Source organism: Propithecus coquereli, unplaced genomic scaffold (assembly GCF_000956105.1).
Source record: "Propithecus coquereli isolate 6110/MARCELLA unplaced genomic scaffold, Pcoq_1.0 Scaffold30, whole genome shotgun sequence".
In the NCBI taxonomy this organism is placed as follows: Eukaryota; Metazoa; Chordata; class Mammalia; order Primates; family Indriidae; genus Propithecus; species Propithecus coquereli.
The window spans coordinates 1,269,368-1,291,624 of record NW_012148619.1 but is presented as its reverse complement, the minus strand read 5'-3'; the positions used below and the strand labels follow the sequence as shown (position 1 = coordinate 1,291,624).

The window sequence follows — 22,257 nt, the reverse complement described above, 5'->3', positions numbered from 1 at the left end:
TGTGTTTGCCTGCTATGGTGATGGCCATGTGTCTGCAGAAACAAAGAGTGAGTGAGTTAAGACTTGAAAAGGAACTTAGACATCATCTGTTACTGCCTTATTTTACACATGGGGAAACTGAGGACCGGGGAGGTGAGCAACTTCCCCAAAGCCCAATGGAGGGTCCTATCTGCCTTTTTCTTTTGACCTGCCCCATAACCATGTTGTTTGAAAGGGCTGGTTCGTGTTTATAGTGTGGCTGCTATTAAGGAGCCTCGGGAATGATTTAAGGAGGGCTAATTATTTCTCAGGAGTAACTGAGCTGAGGCCACTGTGTGTTAGAAGACACACAGCCAGGGTCTGCACCATGAGCTCCTTAATTAGGTCCTTAAAACCCAGTGTTTATCCCCAGGGCCTGCTTTTCTGGACCTAAGTGACCAGCCAATCAGCCCAAATTCCAGCAGGCTTCCTACCTGCCTGGGTTGTACCCTTTCTAGAGAGGCAAGGAGAGTAAAGGGACCCAGCCTTCCCTGAATCCACTGACAGTACAGCTCTGTGATGAGGGGAGTCAGTAAGGATGTGTGGAGGGAAAGAAGGAGTAACAGATGCCAGTACTATTTACTAAACCCCAAGTATATGCCACCTACTCTATTATAAACACTTTATCCTTCTATCCATGTTATGTACATATTATACCTATATCTGTGTATAGTTTATATCTGTATCTGTATCATCCTTATATACCTCAGCATCCCTGCCAGGGAAGTGGGGTTACCTCAGTTTTACAAATGGGGAATTGAAGCTCAGAGAGGATAACTCACTTACCTGAGATCACACAGCTAGTTACGGTTATAAGAGAATTGGGCGTTTGAACCCAGGTCTGGCTGACTCCTGAGCCCATGCTCTTTTCAACAAGCTGCCTTCCAAGTAGAAGGGAGGGACAGAGTGCAGGGTTGGGCTTCACTGTCTGGTTTCCACGACCCCAGCCCCCTCCCATACCCACTCTCCTGTGCTGGACACCTTGGTTTTAGACTGTGCTCTGTGTGCTTTGCCCCTCCTTATTGGCAAAAGCCAGGGGGCCCTACTTACCAAGTCACAGCCTTGGCTGTCCCCAGCTGAGCCTGGGAAGCAGACAGTGTGGACTATTCTGAGGAAGGCAGCTTTACTGTGGCTGTCCCCACCCTGACTTCTCAGAAAGTTAGGATTTAAAAAATACCCGACCTACTGGTGAGGCCTTGCTATTTCTGTTTTTGGAATGCCGTGGCTTAATAAGTTGGGTGGGTAAGTCTATCTTCTGAGATATGTTAGATATGTTTATTTTTTCCTCCACAATCAGCTTCTGCCCTGCAACTGTTGCTGCCTTTCAGAAAACGAGAGTTCATGATAGAACGAGTCTCTGACGTGGATGTCCTTGCATTTGCTCTTTCTTTTCCAGTGCGAACACTTGCCGCCTTTTATCTCGCATTCTTCTATCGTCGATGGGGCTTTCGGAGTTAGAACACAGTGGTAAATGGTTCCCATATGTCTTTTGTGGATTTTTCCTCAAACATTAGTGTCAATTTTTGTTCTTCATAATAAATTTTATTAATGAAACATTTTTTAAAGGGCAGAAAAAGTTACCAAGAATAATAGAAAGCAAGCCTGTGCACTTGGCTCCCAGCGCCCTTGAGTTCTAATATTTTGCTGTGCTTACTCGAGATTGTTTTTTTTTTTTTTTTTTTTTTTGAGACAGAGTCTCACTGTGTTGCCCGGGCTAGAATGCCGTGGCGTCAGCCTAGCTCACAGCAACCTCAAACTCCTGGGCTCAAGCAATCCTCCTGCCTCAGCCTCCCAAGTAGCTGGGACTACAGGCATGCGCCACCATGCCCGGCTAATTTTTTCTATTATATTTTTAGTTGTCCGATTAATTTCTTTCTATTTTTAGTAGAGATGGGGTCTCGCTCTTGCTCAGGCTGGTTTCGAACTCCTGAGCTCAAACAATCCGCCCGCCTCGGCCTCCCAGAGTGCTGGGATTACAGGCATGAGCCACCGCGCCCGGCCTTGAGATTGTTTTAAAGACAGAAATCTTGAAGTTTGTATAGACCCTCTCTGATCACGTTTGCCAGAGGCAGCCACTCTCCTGAATTTGGTATTTATCTTTCCTATATGGTTTTCTTTTCTTTCTTTTTTCACACCTGTACTATAGGATTTCCTGTATGTTTTAAAAATACTTTTTCACCTGTATGTATCCATTAAAACAGTATGTTTTTTAGCCGGATGGAGGTGAGGACTGGCCAGGTTGAAGCGTGCGAGCACGTTCGGCTTCCTCGGGAGTCGCCGAATTGCTCTTCGGAGTCCCTCCGCCATGTACAATGTGTGACTTCCCGTTGCTCCCCTCTCTGCGCCACTCGAGATTGTCAGCCTTCAAATTTTTGCAAGTCTGGTGGTTGTGAAAGAGCGTCCTTGTGTCGTTAATCATTCTTTGATTACAGGTGAGGTTGAGTGTATCTTAAGTGGCTGTTTGAGTTTCCTCATCAGTGTAAGAACCTGTTCATGTGCTCCGTCCGTTTTCCTATTGGGTCACTTATGTTTTCTTATGGAGTTTTATCAGAAAATTCCAGGTGCCGATACTTTGTGGATCATGTATGTGACAGGCATCTTCTTCCAGTGAGTGGCTTCTCTTTCAGCTTTGTTTATAGTATCTATTGATAACCAGGAGTTTTACCTCTTAATGCAGTTGTATTTATTAATATCAGTCTTTTCCTTTATGGCCTGTGCTTTGAATCTTAGTTTAGAAATTCTTACTCTGAGCTCATAAAGATATGCTTTGGGGCCTAAATGAAGATCGTTTTGCTTTTCTGGCCTTATTCCTTGTTGGCCATTGTATTTCCATCCTTGCCTTGCCTGGGGACACCTGCGCAGGCAGAGGACAGGCTGCAGAATGGTTCCCAGTGACGGTGGTAATTGTCGCAGTTGTCCCTGGGCACATGGGGCTGGGCTGCACTCGAGGTGGGAGCGAAATCCTTCTCCTTGGCCCTTGGCTGTTTCTGAGAGGTGCTGAAGTGCAGGCTTGACTGGCCTCTCTTAAGCCTGGCTTATCCCATGCCTGATAAAACTGGTTGTAAACTTGCCCCCTGTCCCCTCCTTCAGTCTAGTGGCACTGCCTGACTGACTTCCTGCTGCTGCCGCTGCCTGAAGCCAAAAAGGCAGAAAGCGTGTGGGGATGGCTCCTGCTCCACGTTCTTTCCCAGGTTCGACTGCCACCTGGCCCTTGGCGATGACACCGGTGTGAGTGAAAGTGACTGCTTGCACAAGTTCTTCCGGAAGCTCTTCGCGTCTGTGCCTTTCCTCCTAAGCGCTCAGAAGTGTTCTGCAGACGGAGTCTCATTTATCCATTGCGTTTTGCATGGCAGAGTATCCATGGGTTCCAGGCAGGTGTAGACAAGTTCACAGAACTTGAGGGTGTCAGAACTGGAAAGGTCCTTAGGGGTCATCAAGTTTCGTCCCCCTTCATTCTTTCAACAGTGTGCGGAGTGTCTGCCGGCTGCCTGGCACGTGCTAGTTGCTTAGGATTCAACAGTGGCAACAGGGCAGCCAAGGTCCCTGCCTTCATGGTGGGGGAGCAGCCAGTTATCAGCGGGACTCATCTCAGGGTGCGGCAGGTGTGACGGGACTGGGCGCCTTTGTCATTTTCTTATTTTACATAGACTTGTCTTCCAGCACAGGGGCCGGTTGTCAAATGGGCCAAAGCCAGCCACCACCTGTTTTTAGACACTCCCCTGAGCTAAGAATGGTTTTTATGTGTTTAAATGGTTGGGGGAAAAAAAAATTCGACATTTACAATGTATTTGGATGATAGGGAACGCTAACTTTGAACCTCATTTAGGTGAAATGTTAATTACCCCCTCAAAAAGGATCCCATTGTTTTCATTAGTAAACCTGTATTACTGAAAGTCGTTCTCTGTGACTATGAAAATATTTTGAATTTCATGAATAAAATTTTGTGAAATATCGTTTTCTCTCCTCTTACATAGGTACTTGCATCATGTCCTTAATTTGGACTCTTGGCCTGCACAACCTGAAATATATACACTAACTGGCCATTGGCAGACCTGTTCTAGCTGTGTGACCTTGTGCAAGTTACTTCTTCAGTCTCAGTTTCCTCATCTGCAAAATGGGCATGGTGCCTATTTCATAGGGTTATTGTAAGGAGTAGAAAAGCAGTGATGTTCACCTCTTTCCATATATTAGGTGTTGCAGTAGATGTTGGATATTCCCTAGTGAAAAGTCCATAATAACGGGTTTCTTGAGGGCTGTTGGAGGAAGCCTAAGGAGGGATGCCCCCAGGGTGGGATTGGGGCTCAGTGCTCACCTTGGAGGTCGGCGTCATGATGAATAACATCTTTCAGGTTGGCTGTCAGGGGCCCACATTGTGGACCCTGGACCTTACAAGACCTGCATCCCCGATGGCTCTGCCAACCTTACTACATTAACGTGGCTTCCACATAATTGTCCTCATGAAATGCACTAACGCATTTAATGAGGCTATAAATATAGGACAAAAATAGCCTATGATACTATTTCCTGGTGAAAAACCGTCCTTTTCGTAGACTTCTTTGCTTTCTCTTTGCTTGCCTCGTTAATACCAGGCATTCTTGGCTAACTCGTTTTTTAAGAAGGAAACAAAGCATGTGTCATTCTTTAACGCATGTTGCTTCACCCGTTAAGGGAGAAATAAACCATAAAGCTGTGAGAAGTGCAGACTGCTGGTGGACAGCTAGGCTCACTCACCAACCAGGTGACTTGCTCTATCCATAAATTATTCCTGCTACAAAATTACACACCATCTTCCTTCAGGGCCATGGAAGTAGAAATATGAAATCTGTGACTGCCAAGGGTTGGCAGTACTGGACTGAACCCAGGGGTCATGACATACCTTCTTACCAATTTCCCTGGGCTGTATCTTCCTTGAACGGATGGGTACATGGAGGCTGAAGCTATTGGAATAATCTCACAGTGCAGGGCAGCCTGAAGAGTCCGGACAGAGCTGGAGACCTGGCTGTGCGCAGGTAGTTGGAGCCAGAGAGACACGTCCTCACCCCAGATTGAGACAGCCTTGCATGACTGCTCCTTTCTTGGTGACAGCCCCGCCCCCAGCCAGGCTCCAGCAGGAAGCGGTTTGTTGGATGATAACCGAATGACTCTGGGAAGTGCACTGGACAGATGTCTCTGGTTACATCTGACACTGATGCAGAGCAGTCTAGGGTCAGAGAGGCCTCCGGGGATTTTCTAGGAATGTTTACAAACAAATCATTGCAGAGCAGCTCACTTGCTGGTCTTACTTGTGCCTGTGCATGGAGCATATGTTTATGTTTGAAGACACTAGTCACAGGGAAGGCAGACGGTGGCTTTCAGTGGCCTCATAACGCTATGTTTCTTGGCACCAGGTAGTGGGAAGAGGTTGTTAATTCTCTGGGGAGGTTTTAGGCAAGATCTGTTTGAGATCTGCAAAACTGAATGCTAAGCCGTGTGTCTGTATATGTGTGTCCTGCTTTTGTTCTTCATTGACCCTGTGGACTCGGATTGCCAGGAAGCAAAGAGTCAAAATAAAGGCCATTGGACAGAAATCTGAAAGTGGGACATGTCATGGTTTGCAGATGTCAATTCTGTATTGCATCATGATGGGCAGTACCCCCGGGAGGGAAGACCAGCGGCAGGAGAGGAGAGAACCCCGAGGGCTCCAGCTGGTAGAAGAGAATTCCCATTTCTCAGCTGGAAAAGTCAGCATTGCTAAGTGCATGTTCTGGAATGATTTGGGTGGAATGCAGCAGCTGTCCGAGTTTTTGTAGTTGCCCGTTTTGGCCTCCTCATCAAGTATAAATTTGTGGGTGCCAGAAATTTTGGAAGGAGCTGCTCCAGCAGGCTATTTGCCTTTGTCCAATGGGGGAGGACTTAGATTTTTTTTCTTTTTTTTTCATTCTTGGTGCAGATGGTGTAGTTATTTTAAGTAAGTGATGTGCTGCAGTGAAAATGGGCAACTCTTTTTCATTTTTCAGCTTAATGAAAAAAATAAAAGGGAAGAGGAGAGAGCCCAGCTAGCCAACTTCTTGCTAATGCTTGTCTTTTTTGGATTCTAAATGTGTCCCAAGACACTAAGATGGGATAAATATTTCAGCCACTAGAAAGTCCTGCTGTCGGCCTGAAAAGATTTCTAACCTCTTTTAAAGCAGACGGGGTAGTAATTTACTTTTACAAATCCAGACACCCCATGTCCCTTATTTTAACTATGTATGTACAGATCCCACTCGCATTCTAGGGGGATGAGACAAGGGGTAGATGGAACTTTCCAAGGAAGAGTACAAGGGATGGGGAATAAAGCGGTAACTGAACACATGGAGTGGTCACAGATGTTTAATGGAGACCTGTGGAGTGCTGGTGCACGGGGTGCAGAGGCGGACAGCACAGTGCCTCTCCGCCTGCAGGGCACTCGGTCTAGTAGAGAGACAGCACAGATGCGTCAGTAGGCACAAGGTGGGGCAAAGGAAAACACAGGGCACTATCAGAGTGTCAAGCAGGGGGACCAGCTTTAGACTGGATATCGATGAAGGGATCTCAGAGTGATGTAAGCTGAGGTCTGAAGGGCAAATGAGGAGGTTAGCCAGGTGTACGAGCGTGCTCGGGCTGCCATGACAAAGCACTGCAGGCTGGGTGGCTTAAACAACAGAAATCTGTTTTCTCATGACACTGGAGGCTAGAAGTCTGTGATCAAGGTGTCGGCAGGGTTGGTTTCTTCTGAGGCATCTCTCCTTGGCTTGTAGGTGGACATCTTCTCCCTGTGTCTTCACATGGTTGTCTGTGTCTTAATTTCCTCTTCTTATAAGGACGCTAGTCACATTGCATTAGGACCACCCTAGTGCCCTCATTTTAACTTTATTACCTTTTAAAGACCCCCGTCTCCAAATATAGCAGTCACATTTGTAGATACTGGGGGTTAGGACTTATAAAATTTGGGGGAGAACAGAACTCAGCCCATAACACGAGATGAAAGGTCGGCAGAAGAATGTTTGGGGTCAGCAAACAGCATGTTTGGGGGCCTCGTGGCAGGGAGGACAGTGGTGTTTTCCAGGAAATGGTTCGAAATGAAGTCGCGGAGATAAGCAGGGGCTGGATCATGCTGGGCTTTGTAAGCCGCGGCGAGTTTTAGATTCATTCTAAGGACACAGAGAAGCCATCGGTTGTGTTTTAAAATCTCACTCTGTGTGAGGAGATGGAACTGGAGGGTGTGAGAAGTGGAAATCCAAAGGTTTTTTTAAAGCAGCGTTTCTCAACCTGGGCACTACTGACATTTCAGGCTGGACAGTTCCCTGGGTAGGGCCTGTCCTGTGCATTGCAGGATATGTGGCAACATTCCTGGCCTCTACCTGCTGGATGCTAACAGCACCCTCCCTTCTCCCAAGCCATGACAACCAAAATGTCTCCAGACACTGCCACGTGTTCCCTGCGGTGCAGAATTGTTCCCTGCTGAGAACCAGTGGTCGAATGGGGGCAAGAGATAATGGTGGCTTGGATTGGGTGGTACCAGTTCAGTGAGGCAAATTGGATGGTTTGAGGAAAGTTTTGAAGCCAGAATCAAAAGGATTTAACCTGCTTTTGCTTGGGTTTCTCCTCGTGCTTTTGAGTTTGATGATGTCACTTCCCTAAAGCACGAGGCAGTGTGCTGCCTGCATGCATAATGGAGTTGCTCAGAGGGACAAAAAGAACGTGCCTCTCTGTTATCATTCCCCAGGCCCCAGAATCCTTGGTCCTGTCAGGAACGCACTGTGAGCCCCGTGGCTGGCAGGACCACCTGTGTGTGATGGACGTGGTATTTAGTCTCCGTATCCACCCAGCCATTTGTCAAGCCCGTGCGCCGCCAGGCTTATTGACTTTCAGAGCAAGCACTTTGGAATCTAATCTGGCCAATTTTCTGGTTCCGGAAATCTGTTTATCAGAACAAGATTTCACAGTTGCTGTGACTTTTCCAGGGGGCTTGCCTTCGAGGAGCTAGCTCTACAAAAGCAAGTGTAAGTGATTTCCAAATAAAATAGAATGACAGTTACATTCCAGAGCCCTGAAGACTTTGCTGCTTGCTGGGGAAGCCTGGAGCAGTTGTTACAAAACAGCTGGAATTGTGTGGGTTTTCTGGGTTGAGCATTTGGTGTCTGGCTGGGCTCCAGCGCCTGGCTGTCCTTCTGGGTTCCCCCTCAAGCCCTCACCAGGGGGTGGTGAATTGGTTGCGTGTTCTTCTTGGGGCTGGTGGCGGTTTTCCGGAGTCCAGTCTTGAGAGGGACTCTGATTTTGATTCTGGGCTCGGTGGAACAGAGTGCCGAGATTGATTAGTGATGGCTGACTTGGCAGCAGAATGGGAGAAATAGTAGCACAATACATTTTGCACTTCCTCACAATCAGAGCTGAATGATTTTTTTATTCCATACCCTTCCATGCCCTGGGCTGTGCCTTCCTGCGTGGAGTCTTTGTTAACACTGTTCTCTAGGCCGGAAGGGTCCTTACTCTTCATCTCTGTGTATCCGTCAACATCCACTGTAAATGCCACCTCTTTCCTCGACTCTTTTTTGATTTCTTTGAATTTTGACTTTATCTTAAGAACACCAGGGAGCCATTCAGTGGCCTTTTAAACTAAGGAAATGTCACGATTGATTTGCTGTTGAGAAAGATCCCTCTGTCCACACAGGGGAGAATGCATTAGAGAGGGCCAAGTTGGGAGGCCATGCAGGGCAGCCGTCCCGGTAAGAGAGGTGGAGTAGTCGCTGTCGTGGCGCGGGGGACTTGGAGATTGGCCATCTCTAGGGGTTGATGGAGAGAGGAGGGGACGAGGGAGATTTCCAGGGTTCGGATGTGGGTAGTTGGGCAGGGTGGAGCCCCTCACTGTAGCTTCTCTTCTAGAGTTCTGCAGTGAGCTGTGGAAGCTCCATTTCAGCAGTGAGACATGCATGTGCATTATTGATTCACGACAGTGCGGCAGACGGTCGGTCCACAGGGAGATTCCGTGGCACTAGGGCCGATGGGGTGCTTGCTTATGGCTGGGTCCAATTCCCATTGGTTGTTGCCCGCTTGTTCTAGTGATACAGTATTTTTAGTATCACCCCAGTAATACCATCGCCAGACTGCAGAGTATGTGCTCATCTGTACTGGGAGAAGCCAGGGAACACTTCAGAGGGAAAACAGCAGAGAAGTTGTTTGCTGAAGGGCGTGTCGGGTTTTACTAGGAGACCCAGCAGGTCGAAGGGCATCCCCGGTGAAACGAACAGCACATATGAAGGATGTGGTGTGGCAGAGGGTGTGAGGTCAGGGGATCTAGAGATGCTTCTCTTTGGCAAAGCTTGAACGGGTCCTTCTGTGCTCGTGTTACCACCAGGCAGGTCTAGACACCCCTGTCCTTGTTACATGGCTTGTGCCTTTCCAGCCTGGAGGAAGGAGCCTTAGCTTTTGCCTCTGTCTTTAGGATATAGCACAGGTGTCTGGTCATAAATGCCCAATAAATGCTTACGGAATGACTCAGGAGGGAGCTCTGGAGCTATGGTGTGCTGAGGGACTGGGTTTTTATTTTATTTTATTTGTTTCTACTTTAAAGACTCTTTTTCTTCCAGATGGTTCTTCATCCTCCAGCCTTTGATCACACTGGCTCAGATGGGTGAAATCGATCAGATCCTAGCTCCCTTGAAAATCTGCCCCCAGGATCCCTTGGGGGGTGGATTCATGCCCCCTCCTCCCCACCACTGCCGTGGTTCTGGCCTTCTGTGTTTGCTTTCTGGTCTAAGGGTTGGGCGTTTTGGGTGGGGACCCTGACTCTGTATGACCATGTTCAGTGGAGTTGAATCTGAACCTTGGGGCTTGGTTCTCAACCTCCAATAACTCTTGACAAGCAGTTCTGTGACCATAGTGCCCTCTTGGGGGTTAAAAGGCCTGAGTTCCAGTTTCAACTTGGCCTTTCCTACCCATGAGAACTCAGGCAGGTTGGTTTTGTAGATTTGGGCTCCTGTTTCCTAGAGTGAAATGATCTCCCAGAAGCCCTGCCAACTGGGCCCCAATTCAGGGAGTCTGTGATTGTAGGGGCTGCAGAGCCCGAGCCTGGAAAGATCCTGCAGCTCCTACTGTTGGAGATATTGGGAGTCCAGTGCTCACTTCTGTCTGGAACTTTAATTTTTTAACCACTGCTGGTGGCCAGATAGAAACATTTGAATTTTATAATCCATTTTGTGGATGGAGAAAGAAAAAAAGTCAGTGAGCGCTCCTTCTGTGTCTGACAGCTAAGTGCATTCTTTGTGTTTCTCCATTTAGTCCTCTCAGAATCTCAAGGGCTGGGGTGGGGCCGATTATCAGCCCATTTCACAGATGAGGAGACTGAGGCCCAGGGAGGTCGGGTCACCTTCTGGAAGTCTCACATATGCTGAACAACAGTCCTTTCCGTTGGTTGGGGGCTCAGGTCCTTGCTGCTGTTACTGTGCTGTCTGACCTCCCTGTCCCCTCCCCTCAACAGAGAGCCAGCTGCTCCCTGGGAACAACTTCACCAACGAGTGCAACATTCCAGGCAACTTCATGTGCAGCAATGGGCGGTGCATCCCGGGTGCCTGGCAGTGTGACGGGCTGCCCGACTGCTTCGACAAGAGTGACGAGAAGGAGTGCCGTGAGTGTGGCCCAGCCCTTTGCTGGGGTGGGGATGGGGGCAGCCCTGGGGCAGAGGGGAGGAGGTCCTGAGCTGGCTTGGACCCTGCATGCTCTGCTTGCTGCAAGCTGGTGGGTTTGGGCCTGTGGCCGACAGTCCTGCCTTCTCCCCTCTGTCCTTCTGTGTCAGAGCAGTGCGGTCTGTGCAGAAACAGGGATCTTGGTGGTGGGGGAGCCACAGCTCTGGGCAAGCAAGGATTCTACCATCAGCCTCTACTAAACTCTCCCCTGGGGGCCTGTCATTGCCTTCGCTTTACATCTGAGCCATCTGACAGTCCCAGAGGTTATGCAGCTGCAGGACCTCACAGCCAGCAAGTGACAGATCTGGCCTGGGAACCCAGGGCCGCCTGACCCCAAGGCCCGTGCTGGTAACCATCCCGCAGAACATTGTGAAGTTTTCTTGATGATTAAATGAGGTGTAGCATCCTGCCGAGGATCCAGCACCAAGTTGGTACCTTGTGGATAATGATGTGCTTTCCCTGTTCCCTTTTCTCTGCCGATAGATACGGCCTGGGCCCTTGCTGGGGACGTCACCTTCAAATGGGCACCACCAGGATCTGGTGGGCTTTGGGATCCCCTCACCCGCTTCCTTATTCAACTCTTCACCCGTTTCGAGCCCCTGAAACTTGCCTGAGATTTGGGTTAGTAATAATTTACAGAAAAGCAGCACCTGGGGTGTGAGTTAGGGGGGCGTCCAGGGAGTCAAATGATCCTGCTCTTTGCCCCTTAGGGGTGGAGTGAGCTTGGCCCTGGTACCCCGTGTGGTCGTCCTCCTGGGCATCGTGTAGGAAGCGTGCCTGACAGTAGTGGGCACAGGTTGTCTGATGGGTGACCGCCTTGGGACCACGTGACCGGGCGATGGTTCTTGGCTCTTCCATGGGCTTTGGGCACCAAGCCACGTGGCCTCTCTCAGAGGGGAACTGTGTGTTCTGGCTCTGGGCCTCCTGTCTCTCTGGAAGCCAGCTGAGGAAATGGCTGAGGACAGGATAATCATCTGAACTTTTCACATATCTGTTACGGGGATTTGAGGCCGTTTATTGACGCACAGGAAGGAGCACTGGGTTTGGAGCCCATCCTCTGGACCGAGCTGCCAGCTCTGAGACTGGCTCTTTGCCTACCAAAGGAAGCCAGTATCCCTGATGCCTGCTTCTGCTCTTTGGAGAAGTTCTGGGGGTGGGAAAATTGGGGGAGGGGAATATTTCATATTGATTTTTCTGAATCTATCATTGATTATACATAATGCATTTCTACTTTTGCAGAGTTTTTAAGAAGTATTATGTCTATTTCAGCTTTTCCCTGTTTCTAGCATGGCTTCAAAATTGCTCGAAATGTAACATTTGTAATTTGAGTTTCAAATGAGGTAGCATAAGTGAGAGCTATCATCTGTCCAGTTTTGAGGATTATCACACAGCATACGAGCATTTGGAATTACCATTTTCGGGATATGGTGTGTATTTGAACTCCAATAAATGCAGATTGTCATAAGCTGACCAGGGAATGCTCGGCACATGATCAGTTTGTGAAAGAATGCGGGGTTAGAGTCTTAAATAGTATTCCCAGCTTTGTCAGTAGCGGCCGTGTGATACTAACATACCCTGTGACATTCTGTGTCCTCTCTCAATCCAGTCCCCTGATTTTAGAATTCGTGCTCAAACTGGAAGAAGTGGCGGAGAGAGAATATTAAAAAAGATGTTGCCGGCAGCTCCTTGGAGCTGCTTGGTTTGGTTTGGAACAGGCTTCTTCTTGTCGGTCCACCATCATTTTTTTCTCCTCGTTTCCAGCTCTACTCAAGTGTGGTACAGACTCGACTGGCATTTATTTAGTCTTTTGATCAAAACATAATTTAAAAACCATACGCCCAAACACAGGCATTAACCTCTCCTCAGTGGCCTTTCTTTCTTTTTTTTTTTTTGTCTTTAAACTGTGAAAACAGAAGATTAGAAAGTTTTAGACACTAAAGAGAAGGAAAAAAAGTTCATTTTCAAAAAGAAATTCTACTTTCATTTTAAATTTCTTATATACTCCCTTCCATTCCTCGGAGTTGAGGGTGTGAGCCCTGGAGAAAGACTATTTATGTCCAAATCCAAGCCCTTCTCCCTGCTTAGGGGACTATGTGATCTTGAGAAAGTTACCAGAACGTTCTAAACCTTAGCCATTGGGAGGATTAAAGAGAATTCTTTAACATTTTGGTGCCCCAATTTCCTCCTCTCCAAAATAGGAGTAATAATGCTGCCCATACTTAGCATGGGAACTTAGTGTCGAAGTTTTACTATGTATAAGGCACGCAGCACAGCGCCTGCGTGCGGTTAAGTGGCTCGTAAACATCAACTATTACTGGTCAGTTGGCACGAACTATTTTATATGGTCATCATCATGAGATCGGATGTATGATTGAATTACCTGCTCTTTTCTACTTAACATTAGAGGTCCTTGGCCACATCCTATATTTTCTAAAACAAATTTTAGGTAATTAGAGATTGTTATTAATGCATCATGGAAGGGCATAGAGAAACACATATCTCCCAGACTGTAAGACCTGAATAGACTGTGGTTTATTGTGGCACTATTCATTCATTCCCGGTTGTTTTGGGAGGCTGCCTAATGTTCCATCAAGTAGATACACTGTAACCCAGCCATTCCCCTATGGTGGGGTGTCGAACTCTCCTGCTTTTTAACTTCTGCTGATCATAATGTTTAAGATCAATTAAGGAACTTATCCGTACCAAGACGACAGCAATACACGGTGGTTTCAGCCAGAGCCAATCATAATGTTTAAGATCAATTAAGGAACTTATCCGTACCAAGACGACAGCAATACACGGTGGTTTCGGCCAGAGCCAGTCATAATGTTTAAGATCAATTAAGGAACTTATCCGTACCAAGACGACAGGAATACACGGTGGTTTCAGCCAGAGCCGGGGTGGGCAGGGCTGAGGCTGCAGGGTGACCAACTTGAGCCTTTTCAAGGCCACCCTGGGAGTGGTCCACGTAGAATTCCTGTCGCCTTCCTCGTGGGAAGGAGACCAGCTCATGGGTCACAGAGCGCATTCTCTGATTCTTTGGAACAGCTGGGCACTTAGGGGCACAGGAGTGAAGGTGGCAATGTACCCGCTTCAGACAGGTGTTTGCCTCGAGTGCCCTGTGGAGCTTTGGCATTGAGAAGATAACACATTTTTAAAAAGAGAGAGAGGATCGTTGCCCTTTTCAAAGGGCAAGCAAGGAAGAGCCGGGGGGGATGTGTCGTGGTGGGACACGTGGCGGTGAGCAGCCCTTCTGTAGCCACAGCAGAGAAAGATTTTCATAAGACAGGAAGACATTTCTTTACCATAAAGGTAATAAAATCACATATTGTAAAAATTGGGGTGAAGGGAGGAGAAAAACAAAGGACTCGCACCTCGAGTCTGTACTCAGATCCACTGTTAGCATCTTGGAAGTTTTCATTTGGACTTTTCCCCGGTTGTAATCACCATGAGTATATAGTTTCATATTCTGGTATTTTTCTTCATGTAACGTTGTAACATGGTAACATTTTTCTGTAGTTTTTGTTTTTCATCTTTCTCTTTATCGTTTTTAATGTCATTAACTTGTATGATACAATTGATTGACTCATAGTTCGTTCGGCATTCTCCTTGTTTCCAGTTTTCCACTGTTGGAAACAGTATAAGGAGGGTGGACATAACTTTCCCCCTGTTTTGATAAATTTTTTTTAGGCTAAATTCTCAGAAATAAAATGACTGGGTTGAAGGGCAGGCGCCTTTTCTGGCACCGGACACAGACTGCCCACTTGTTTTGCTAAAGATTTGTGCCAGTTTGCTCTCTCGCTGGCAGTGTGTGAAAACTGTGACTGTATTTTAGTTCTGGCAGCATTGGGTAATATTAAATATCTTCCAAAAATATTTTTTTTCTGGTTAATTTAATAGTTGAAAACAGTTATATATTTTAACTTCTTATTTTTAAAATTACCTAGTGAGGTTGGATGTTTTCCCTGACCTGTACTTCCTAGTTGTATTTCCTTGTGAAATGTCTATTGATGGACTAAAATTAGTTTCCAACTCTGTTAAGACATTAAATTTTCTGCCTCTTGAATCTGGAGAAGAGGCTCATTTGGGGATACTTTGAGTATATTTCTGTTCTTGGCTAGTGGAATGCCCTCAATGATGGTTTTGTCCAAATAACTTTTTTTGCCTGTAATCCTAGCATTTGGGAGGCCAGGGTGGGAGGATCACTTGAGGTCAGGAGTTTGAGACCAGCCTGAGCAACATAGCGAGACTCTGTTTCTACAAAAAATAGAAAAATTAGCCAGGCGTGGTGGCGCATGCCTCTAGTCCCAGCTACTCTGGAGGCTGAGGCAGGAGGATCACTTGAGCCCAGGAGTTTGAGGTTGCAGTGAGTTGTGATGACACCACTGCACTCCAGGCTGGTGACAGAGCGAAACTCTGTTTTGTTTTGTTTTTAACCCAAATAACTTTTTTTGTAGTAAAAGGAATAGAGATACATTTTAGAAAAATGTGGAAGCCCCATTGAAAGCACCGATTATGATGAGAGCAATGGTGTGTACTTAGAGCTTCCTCTGGGCCACACTATCCCAGGCACTTTATTTTATATTAACTCATTTCATCATCACAACAGCCTTTTTAGGAAGGGACTGTTGTCATTTCCAGGTGAGGAAACCAAGCCACAGAGTGACTCCGCAGAGCTTGCCGGTTGGCCCAGAAAACAAGTCACCATAACATTCCTTCATCAGAGACCCCCAGTGGGGTCTTTCGGTCTTTCTACAGGTCTCTGTTACCCTGCTGAGTGGGATCGTACTGTTATTATAACATATTATTTTGACTAACACGCTTTTTAAAAATATTCAAAAATGTCAATGATGTTTTCCTATGGAAATGAGTTTTAAAACCTGTGAGTCTCTGAAACGTTTTCCTCCAAGAGAGTATACTTTAATCGATGCCACTCTCTGTAATAAAGCGGCAATCCAAATTTCCAGAACCCACACGTGACCTGGAGTCAGGCGCCTTACGATCTCCTTCCGGTTTTGTGTCAGATTTTAGTTGCCATCTCTTTATGTCCCGGCCACGTTGGGGAGAGATCTTGAATGTATGGGATCCTTGTCACAAGAGGTTTATTTTCTCCTTTGGAAAATTATTACTATATTGACTGATGTCTTTGACCAGGTAGGCACAGACTTTTAAAGTCTCAGGCCCTCTGTGTGTGTGTGTGTGTGTGTGTGTGGTGAGGAATGTAGAGGAGGGATAGATTTGAGGACCTTGACAAATGATAAAATACTAATGAATCTCTGCTGGCCGAATCTTGCCTGTAATCCCAGCACTTTAGGCGGCTGAGGCAGGAGGATCTCTGGAGGCCAGGAGTTTGAGAGCAGTCTGGGCAACATAGCAAGACCCCCCCATCTCTACAAAATACAAAAAAATTAGCCGGGTGTAGTGGCACACACCTATAGTCCCAGCTACTCAGGAGGCTGAAATGGAAGGATCACTTGAGCCCAGGACTTCGAGGTTACAGTGAACTATGGAGACAGAGCGAGACCCTGTCTATATTAAAAAAATAATAATAAATCTCTAAATCCTGAGTCATAGAAAGTAGGTGTAAAAATGGTATTTGAATTTTATTTACTTTTGGTGTTCCCAACCATTTCTTGAGCATGCCTTCTCATTGCTCTGGCGTGATGGCATAAATCCATGGGATAGAGTTGAGAGGGCAAGTCTGGGATAATGATCGCCAAGAAATATAAAAGGGTAAGAAAGCCGGGGTTGAGATTGTCTATACTCCCTCCATGCTCTGCCTCTTTCCTTTTTAGTGTCTTTTCTCACCTTCTGCCTCTAGGTGGCACCACATGTAACGTTTTCTTTTAAACCTGGTGCTACAGGGCAAGCAGGGATTAGGGAAGAGGCTGGATTCTGAGTTATTATCTTTATCAAGCTTTGCCAGGAATTCAGCTATTTCACCAAGGCACCTAATGCTTGGCTCCACACGCAGCACACCTCTGGAAACCAGGAAGCTTCTGCAGAGATTCATATGGAGGAAGACACGTGAAGACACATGCCAAGAAGACAGCCATCCCACAAGCCAAGGAGAAGGCACATCCTTCCCTCGCCGCCCTCAAAAGGAACCAGCCCTCCTGACACCTTGGTTTTGGACTTCTGGCCTCCAGAACTGCAAGACAATACATTTCTGTTGTTTAAGCTCAAGTTTTTGGAACTTCGTTATGGCAGCCCTAGCAAACTTAAGGCAACCACCAACCCATCTCTCTTGTTTTTTAAAAATCATTACTGAGGGAGTGATAGCTGTCCCATAGCGGTGTAACAGGATGACATCCACAGGCATCTTGCTTCCATCTTTTTCTTGAACGATTTGAAAGTAAGAACCTCACTGTTATGGGTTGAATTGTGTCTCCCAAAAGGATATGTTGAAGTCCTAACCCTCATTTTTTTAGAATGTGTCTTTATTTGGGAGTGGATGTAATTAGTTAAGATGAGGTCATATGGGGGTAGGGTGGACCCTTAATCCAGTAGGAATGGTGTCCTTACAAGAAGATGATATGAAGCTATGAGGGAGGAACACCAGGTGACAACAGATGCAGAGACTGGAGTGATATCACCGCAAGCCAAGGAAGGCCAAGGATTGACGGCCGCCACTAGAAGCTAGGTGGAGGCAGGGAAGGTTCCATCCAAGTCTTAGAGGGAGCATGGCCCTGCTGACAGCTTGATTCCAGACTTCTGGCCTCCAAAAATGTGAGGGGATACGTTTCTGTTGCTTTAAGCCACTCAGTTTGTGGTCCTTTGTAATGGCAGCCCTAGGAAATGGAGACACTTGCTTCCCAGGGGATGCTGGAGCCACTGGGGTGTCTGTGAGCCAGCCTCGGCCCAGTCGGTGTGGGCCTTTTCTTCACCGCCGTCCCCCGGCCTCTCAGGAAGAGCCAGCCCTCTGTTCCTGCTCGGGGCCCACGGCCTCGTCATGTGAGGGAGGCGTCCCTTGTTCTCCAGGTCTGGGCTCAGGCGAGCCACTGTTAAGTGCTGAACTCCAGTGGCCTTCTGCAGGAGTTGAGCCTCCGGAAACAAGGCTCTTAGAAGCGTCTAGACGCTATCATCGTGGTTTAATGCTCTGTCCGTTAAACACTTCAGAATGAAAAGACAGACACTTTCCCAGCACTTACGGTGTGACGGAAATCCCAGACCTATGTGTATTCACGTTTTCTAATGGAGTTATTTCGTTTGTTTGTGTATTTGCTTTTCAGTGTCTCAGGTAATTCCAGACATGACCCTCACTTCACTTCATTTCTTTCATCTGAAATGCGAGACTGTAAATCCTGTGGTTAAGAACAGGGGCTTTGGGGCCAGGCAGCTCCCGTGTATGACTTTGGAGGCCCTGGGCGCTATTTTTACCACGTTACTCTGCACCTATTTCCTCTCCTGTAAAATGCGGATGATAGCAGCACCTACTCCAAGGGTGATATTTAAAACATCTAACAAGTACTGTGTCCAGACCATAAGCCAGTTGGAAAGGAGTGGCCCTTAAACAATAGGTATTGTTTGCTGGTACAGACAAGGTGAAGGTCAGCTGAGTCTTATGTGAGCTAATGGATACGAGATTTGCAACTGATGCCTGTTTGAGCTAAGCATCCAGTGCGTGCTCACTGGTTCTGTTTCCTCCAACCCAAATACACTGGTGACATTCATGGCCAGTGCAATGCTAGAAGTCACTGCTCCAGCCTGTGCCCTACCCTCCAGGACCTCACTTTCCCTTGCCCCAGCCCCCCCCCGCCCCTTGCCTGGCTCACAGATTGAGAAGCTACACCATGGAAACACCTTCATTCGCTGGGTCAATATCTTCTTTTCACTGGAGAGAGGCTTGAACACATAATCATGAGTTCTCACGAAATTTCCTTTAGCTTAGCGCTCCAGGGAGCCAGCCAGACGCCCAAGCTGGTACAAAAGGGAAGGAAACAAATATTTTACAGCAGGAGGTTAGCCAGGCTGTGGAGGTCGCAGGGAAGGAAGCTTGGAGGTACCTGGGCTGCATGCAGATGGGAGCCTCTGCCTTCACGGGCTTGCTCTCTGCGCTGCTGGAGCCCCGCACAGCTGAACACACAATGACGGTGCTTTGCTTTGTTGTTTGAACACTCTTCTTCAGCCTCCGTGGGTGTATGGTCCCCTCCACCTTCCTTGCCCTGGCCTGAAACCAGCGCTGCTCCCTGTGGCCGCCAACAATTTAGGCCCAGAACTTGTAGAAGTAACTGTTTCCTGGATCCCCTCTTTCCGCTCCAGATGTGCGCTTCGTGCCTCATGGCCTTGGTGCGGAAAGACTTTCAGTCCAGATGCTGGAATCACAGCATAAACTCCCAGGTGGCCACCTCCGTACGGGCATTTCCAGGTTGTCACGCTACACTTGACTTAACAGGAATTTGACCTTATGCAAACTTTTCTAAAAGGCCCCTGGTAGATTTGTGAAGATGCTGGTTATTTCACACTAGGTGGAGAAATACAAAGAGCTCCAAAACTCTCTGGGTATTTTAGTTTCCTGGGGCTGCCGTAAACAAAATACCACCAACTGGGTGGTTCAGAACAGCAGGAGTTTGTTCTCTCACAGTGCTGGAGGCTAGATGTCCAAAGTCAAGGTGTTGGCAGTGCTCTCCTTGTGTGTCAGTTTCTGTGTCTCTGTACTTCTGTGTCCAGAATTCCCTGATCATTGGATAAGGGCTTACCCTAGCCTAGTATGAGTTCATCTTAACTTGAGTATATTGGCAAAGACCCAGTTTCCAAATAAGGTCGCATTCACAGGTCCCAGGGCACTATTCAACCTGCTCCACTGGTAGATTTGGAGGAGGTGAAGCTCCCAGCAACCAGCAGCTCCCACAGGAGGAGGCCTTTGCAGACTCAGCTCCCTGGTGGTCCCCATGCTGTGTGGACTCTTGCTGCATCCCGTTGGGGGATTTCAGTGTTACTTGTTTTACCCTTCTCCTTGTTGCATGGTGATTATGGAACAGGACCAAGTGTGTCCATAGAACCAGAGTGGTTTGAAAGCCTAAGAGGAGTGATTTAAATAAGAAAATAAGTATTAAAAAAAAGTCAGAGAGGCTGGACACAGTGGCTCATGCCTGTAATTCCAGCACTTTGGGAGGCCAAGGTGGGTGGTTTGCTAGAGGCCAGGAGTTCAAGACCAGCATGGGCGATATAGCAAGACCCTGACTCTACAAAAAATAAAAAAATTAGCCGGGCGTGGTGGTGCATGCCTGTAGTCTCAGCTACTTGGGAAGCTGAGGCAGGAGGATTGCTTGAACCCAGGAGTTCGAGGTTGCAGTGAGCTATGATCTCTCCACTGTACTCCAGCCAGGGCAACAGAGCGAGACCCTATCTCTCACACACACAAAATAGTCTGCTATATATACTCTTTCTTCTATCACCTGGTGCCTTGATTTTGCTACTTCCATGATGGAAAGGTACTCCGATGCTAGTTAGTGTGTGTGGCCTCCTGTGAAAGTTCTGTGCCTTTAATAGCCATGGGCGTGGGAGAGGTGCTGTAGACTAAACACAGTGTCACCAGCTCTCTGCCTTCCAGCCCTGCCGGGACGTTGGGAGGGCTCCAACTGGGGTTCTAGCCAGTTTGGGCTGCAGTCAGATTTTGTTTGTCCTGCACAAGGACACTGAAAACAATTAGTTGCCGATGTTTATAAATTGGGAACTTGCGCATAAAAATTGGGATTATCGGGTTTTCCTGAAAAATCATATATTAGAATACTTTCTGCACTCACAGAGACTCTTGTCCGTTCTGCATCTATCATGCGTTTCACCATCTTACTCTTTCTAAGGCCTCCAGTATTTCTTTAGTTCCGAGACACATTTTTCTTTCACATTTTCCAGTGGACTAAGAAAAGACCGTGTCCTAGTTTAATTGGCGGAGTCGTTTCTTTCTTAGTTGTACATAGAACAGTGGCATGCCTTTGCACTCGGTGGCATCTTGGATTCAGTGAAGTACAGTAATTTTCTCTGATGATTAACACATGATGTCTCAGCCAAGGGCGCTGAACATTTCCAAACAGATAAACGTAGCACGTGTGTATGTTTTCCTAGCATACACACTGCGCTGTGCTTGGAGGATAGAAGGTGGGGTACAAAGTTGGAGGGGGACCTGGCCCTGCCACAGTGCCTACGTGGAATCCTGGCTCCATCATCACCTGGGAGTTGTGCAACCTGGGCAAGGTATGTAGTCTCGGTTTCCTCTTAACGCCCATGGAATTTTTGTGAGGATTAAATGAGCTAAAACCTTGAAAACCCCTCAAACAGCAGCTGGCACGGAGTAAGCACTCAATCCATGTTAGTGGCACTCTTAATTGGCAGCTTGGAATCACATTTCTGGTTTAAATCCCGGCTCTGCCACTAGCTAGTCACTTACCTCCTTGGAACCTCAGCTTCTTCATCTGCAAAGTGGTGGCAGGTGGGAAAGGGGGCAGTGGGAGAATAGATATGGAAGTGCCGGCATCCGGCACATAGCAGGTACTTAATAAAATACACTTTTCCATCTTCCCTCTTCCCCAGGGGTGCACTGGGCCCTGCTAGGGAGAATCTTGGGAGTGTCAGAGAATTTTTGCTCTTTCCGGCAGCAAAGATGGGCTGGATTATGCTCCGTAGATTCTACTTTCTAACAGGTTGCCTAAGCTAAGGAGGGTGGACTGTTCAGTTTCAGATATACTGTGGCTGTTCAGGTCAACAGCACGTTGGTCAAAATTAGCATCTCCCCTTCCCTGAACCACTTTCAGGGGACAGAACTTAGGGACCCTGTGATGGTCCAGTTCTGAGGGCTGGGGTGTGGGACAGCCTGGGGTGGTGGTGCCCCACTCCAACTACAGTTCTTTTGAGCTCCCCCTGACACCCCCACCCCCTGCCTGGAGGTGAGAAGAATCAGACTGTCTACCAGGGGTCTTGGTGCCCCTTCCCTGGGATCTGCGACCAAAGACCCCAGACTGTCTGGTTGGAGAAGTTGAGTCAAGTCTACTGAGGTTGGGCTTCCTGGAGCCTAGAGAAGAACCAGGAGGAACTATCCAATTTAGTATCTTCCAGGAGAAGTCACCAAATCTCCTAGTTCTTAGAAAGTTCTGTTTGATTATTTAGTTACAGCTGCCTGTGACATATCCCTGCTGGTGACATTCTAATCCTATTTTGCTGGTGATGGGGAGGCTCGGACAGCAGCTACCAAAATCTCACCAGGCCTCCTCCAGCTCCCTCAGTCCCTCCTAGGCGACAGCAGCTGCTGCTTGGGACCTGCCACTGCTGTCTTGGAAACTACCAATTTAAATGCCAGTACTGTCACCTGCTGAGCAGTTATTGGCGTGGAGTCATCTTAAAGTCATCTTTTAAATCAACCGTTTGGCACAAATATCGGCCTCACTCCGTCTTGCCAGTCCTCCTCACCACTTCTGGAGAACTTCATTATTCTCAGCGCTGTGTGCTGCCTTTTCCCTGCCTGCAGAAGGAGAATCTTAATGAAAAAGCTCTGAGCTGGGGAGGAGGTGGGTCATGTTCCTGTGTTTTTGCAACGAGTGTGTCCAGGTCGCCTGGGCCTCTG

General features: G+C 47.5%; 1 protein-coding gene across 2 annotated transcripts in view; it reads left to right on the top strand.

Moving 5' to 3' along the window:
• The window catches only part of LDLRAD3 (low density lipoprotein receptor class A domain containing 3), a 258,525-nt gene that overhangs the window by 66,221 nt on the left and 170,047 nt on the right, over positions 1-22,257 (top strand). The window contains exon 1 of one of the 2 annotated variants that reach the window (XM_012649578.1): positions 10,501-10,642. The exons of the other annotated variant lie outside the window; for it this stretch is intronic. Coding sequence (XP_012505032.1) covers positions 10,555-10,642 — 88 coding nt within the window. The 5' untranslated portion in view covers positions 10,501-10,554. Of the gene's footprint in view, positions 1-10,500; positions 10,643-22,257 lie in introns of those variants that run through there. 2 annotated transcript variants of the gene reach the window in all.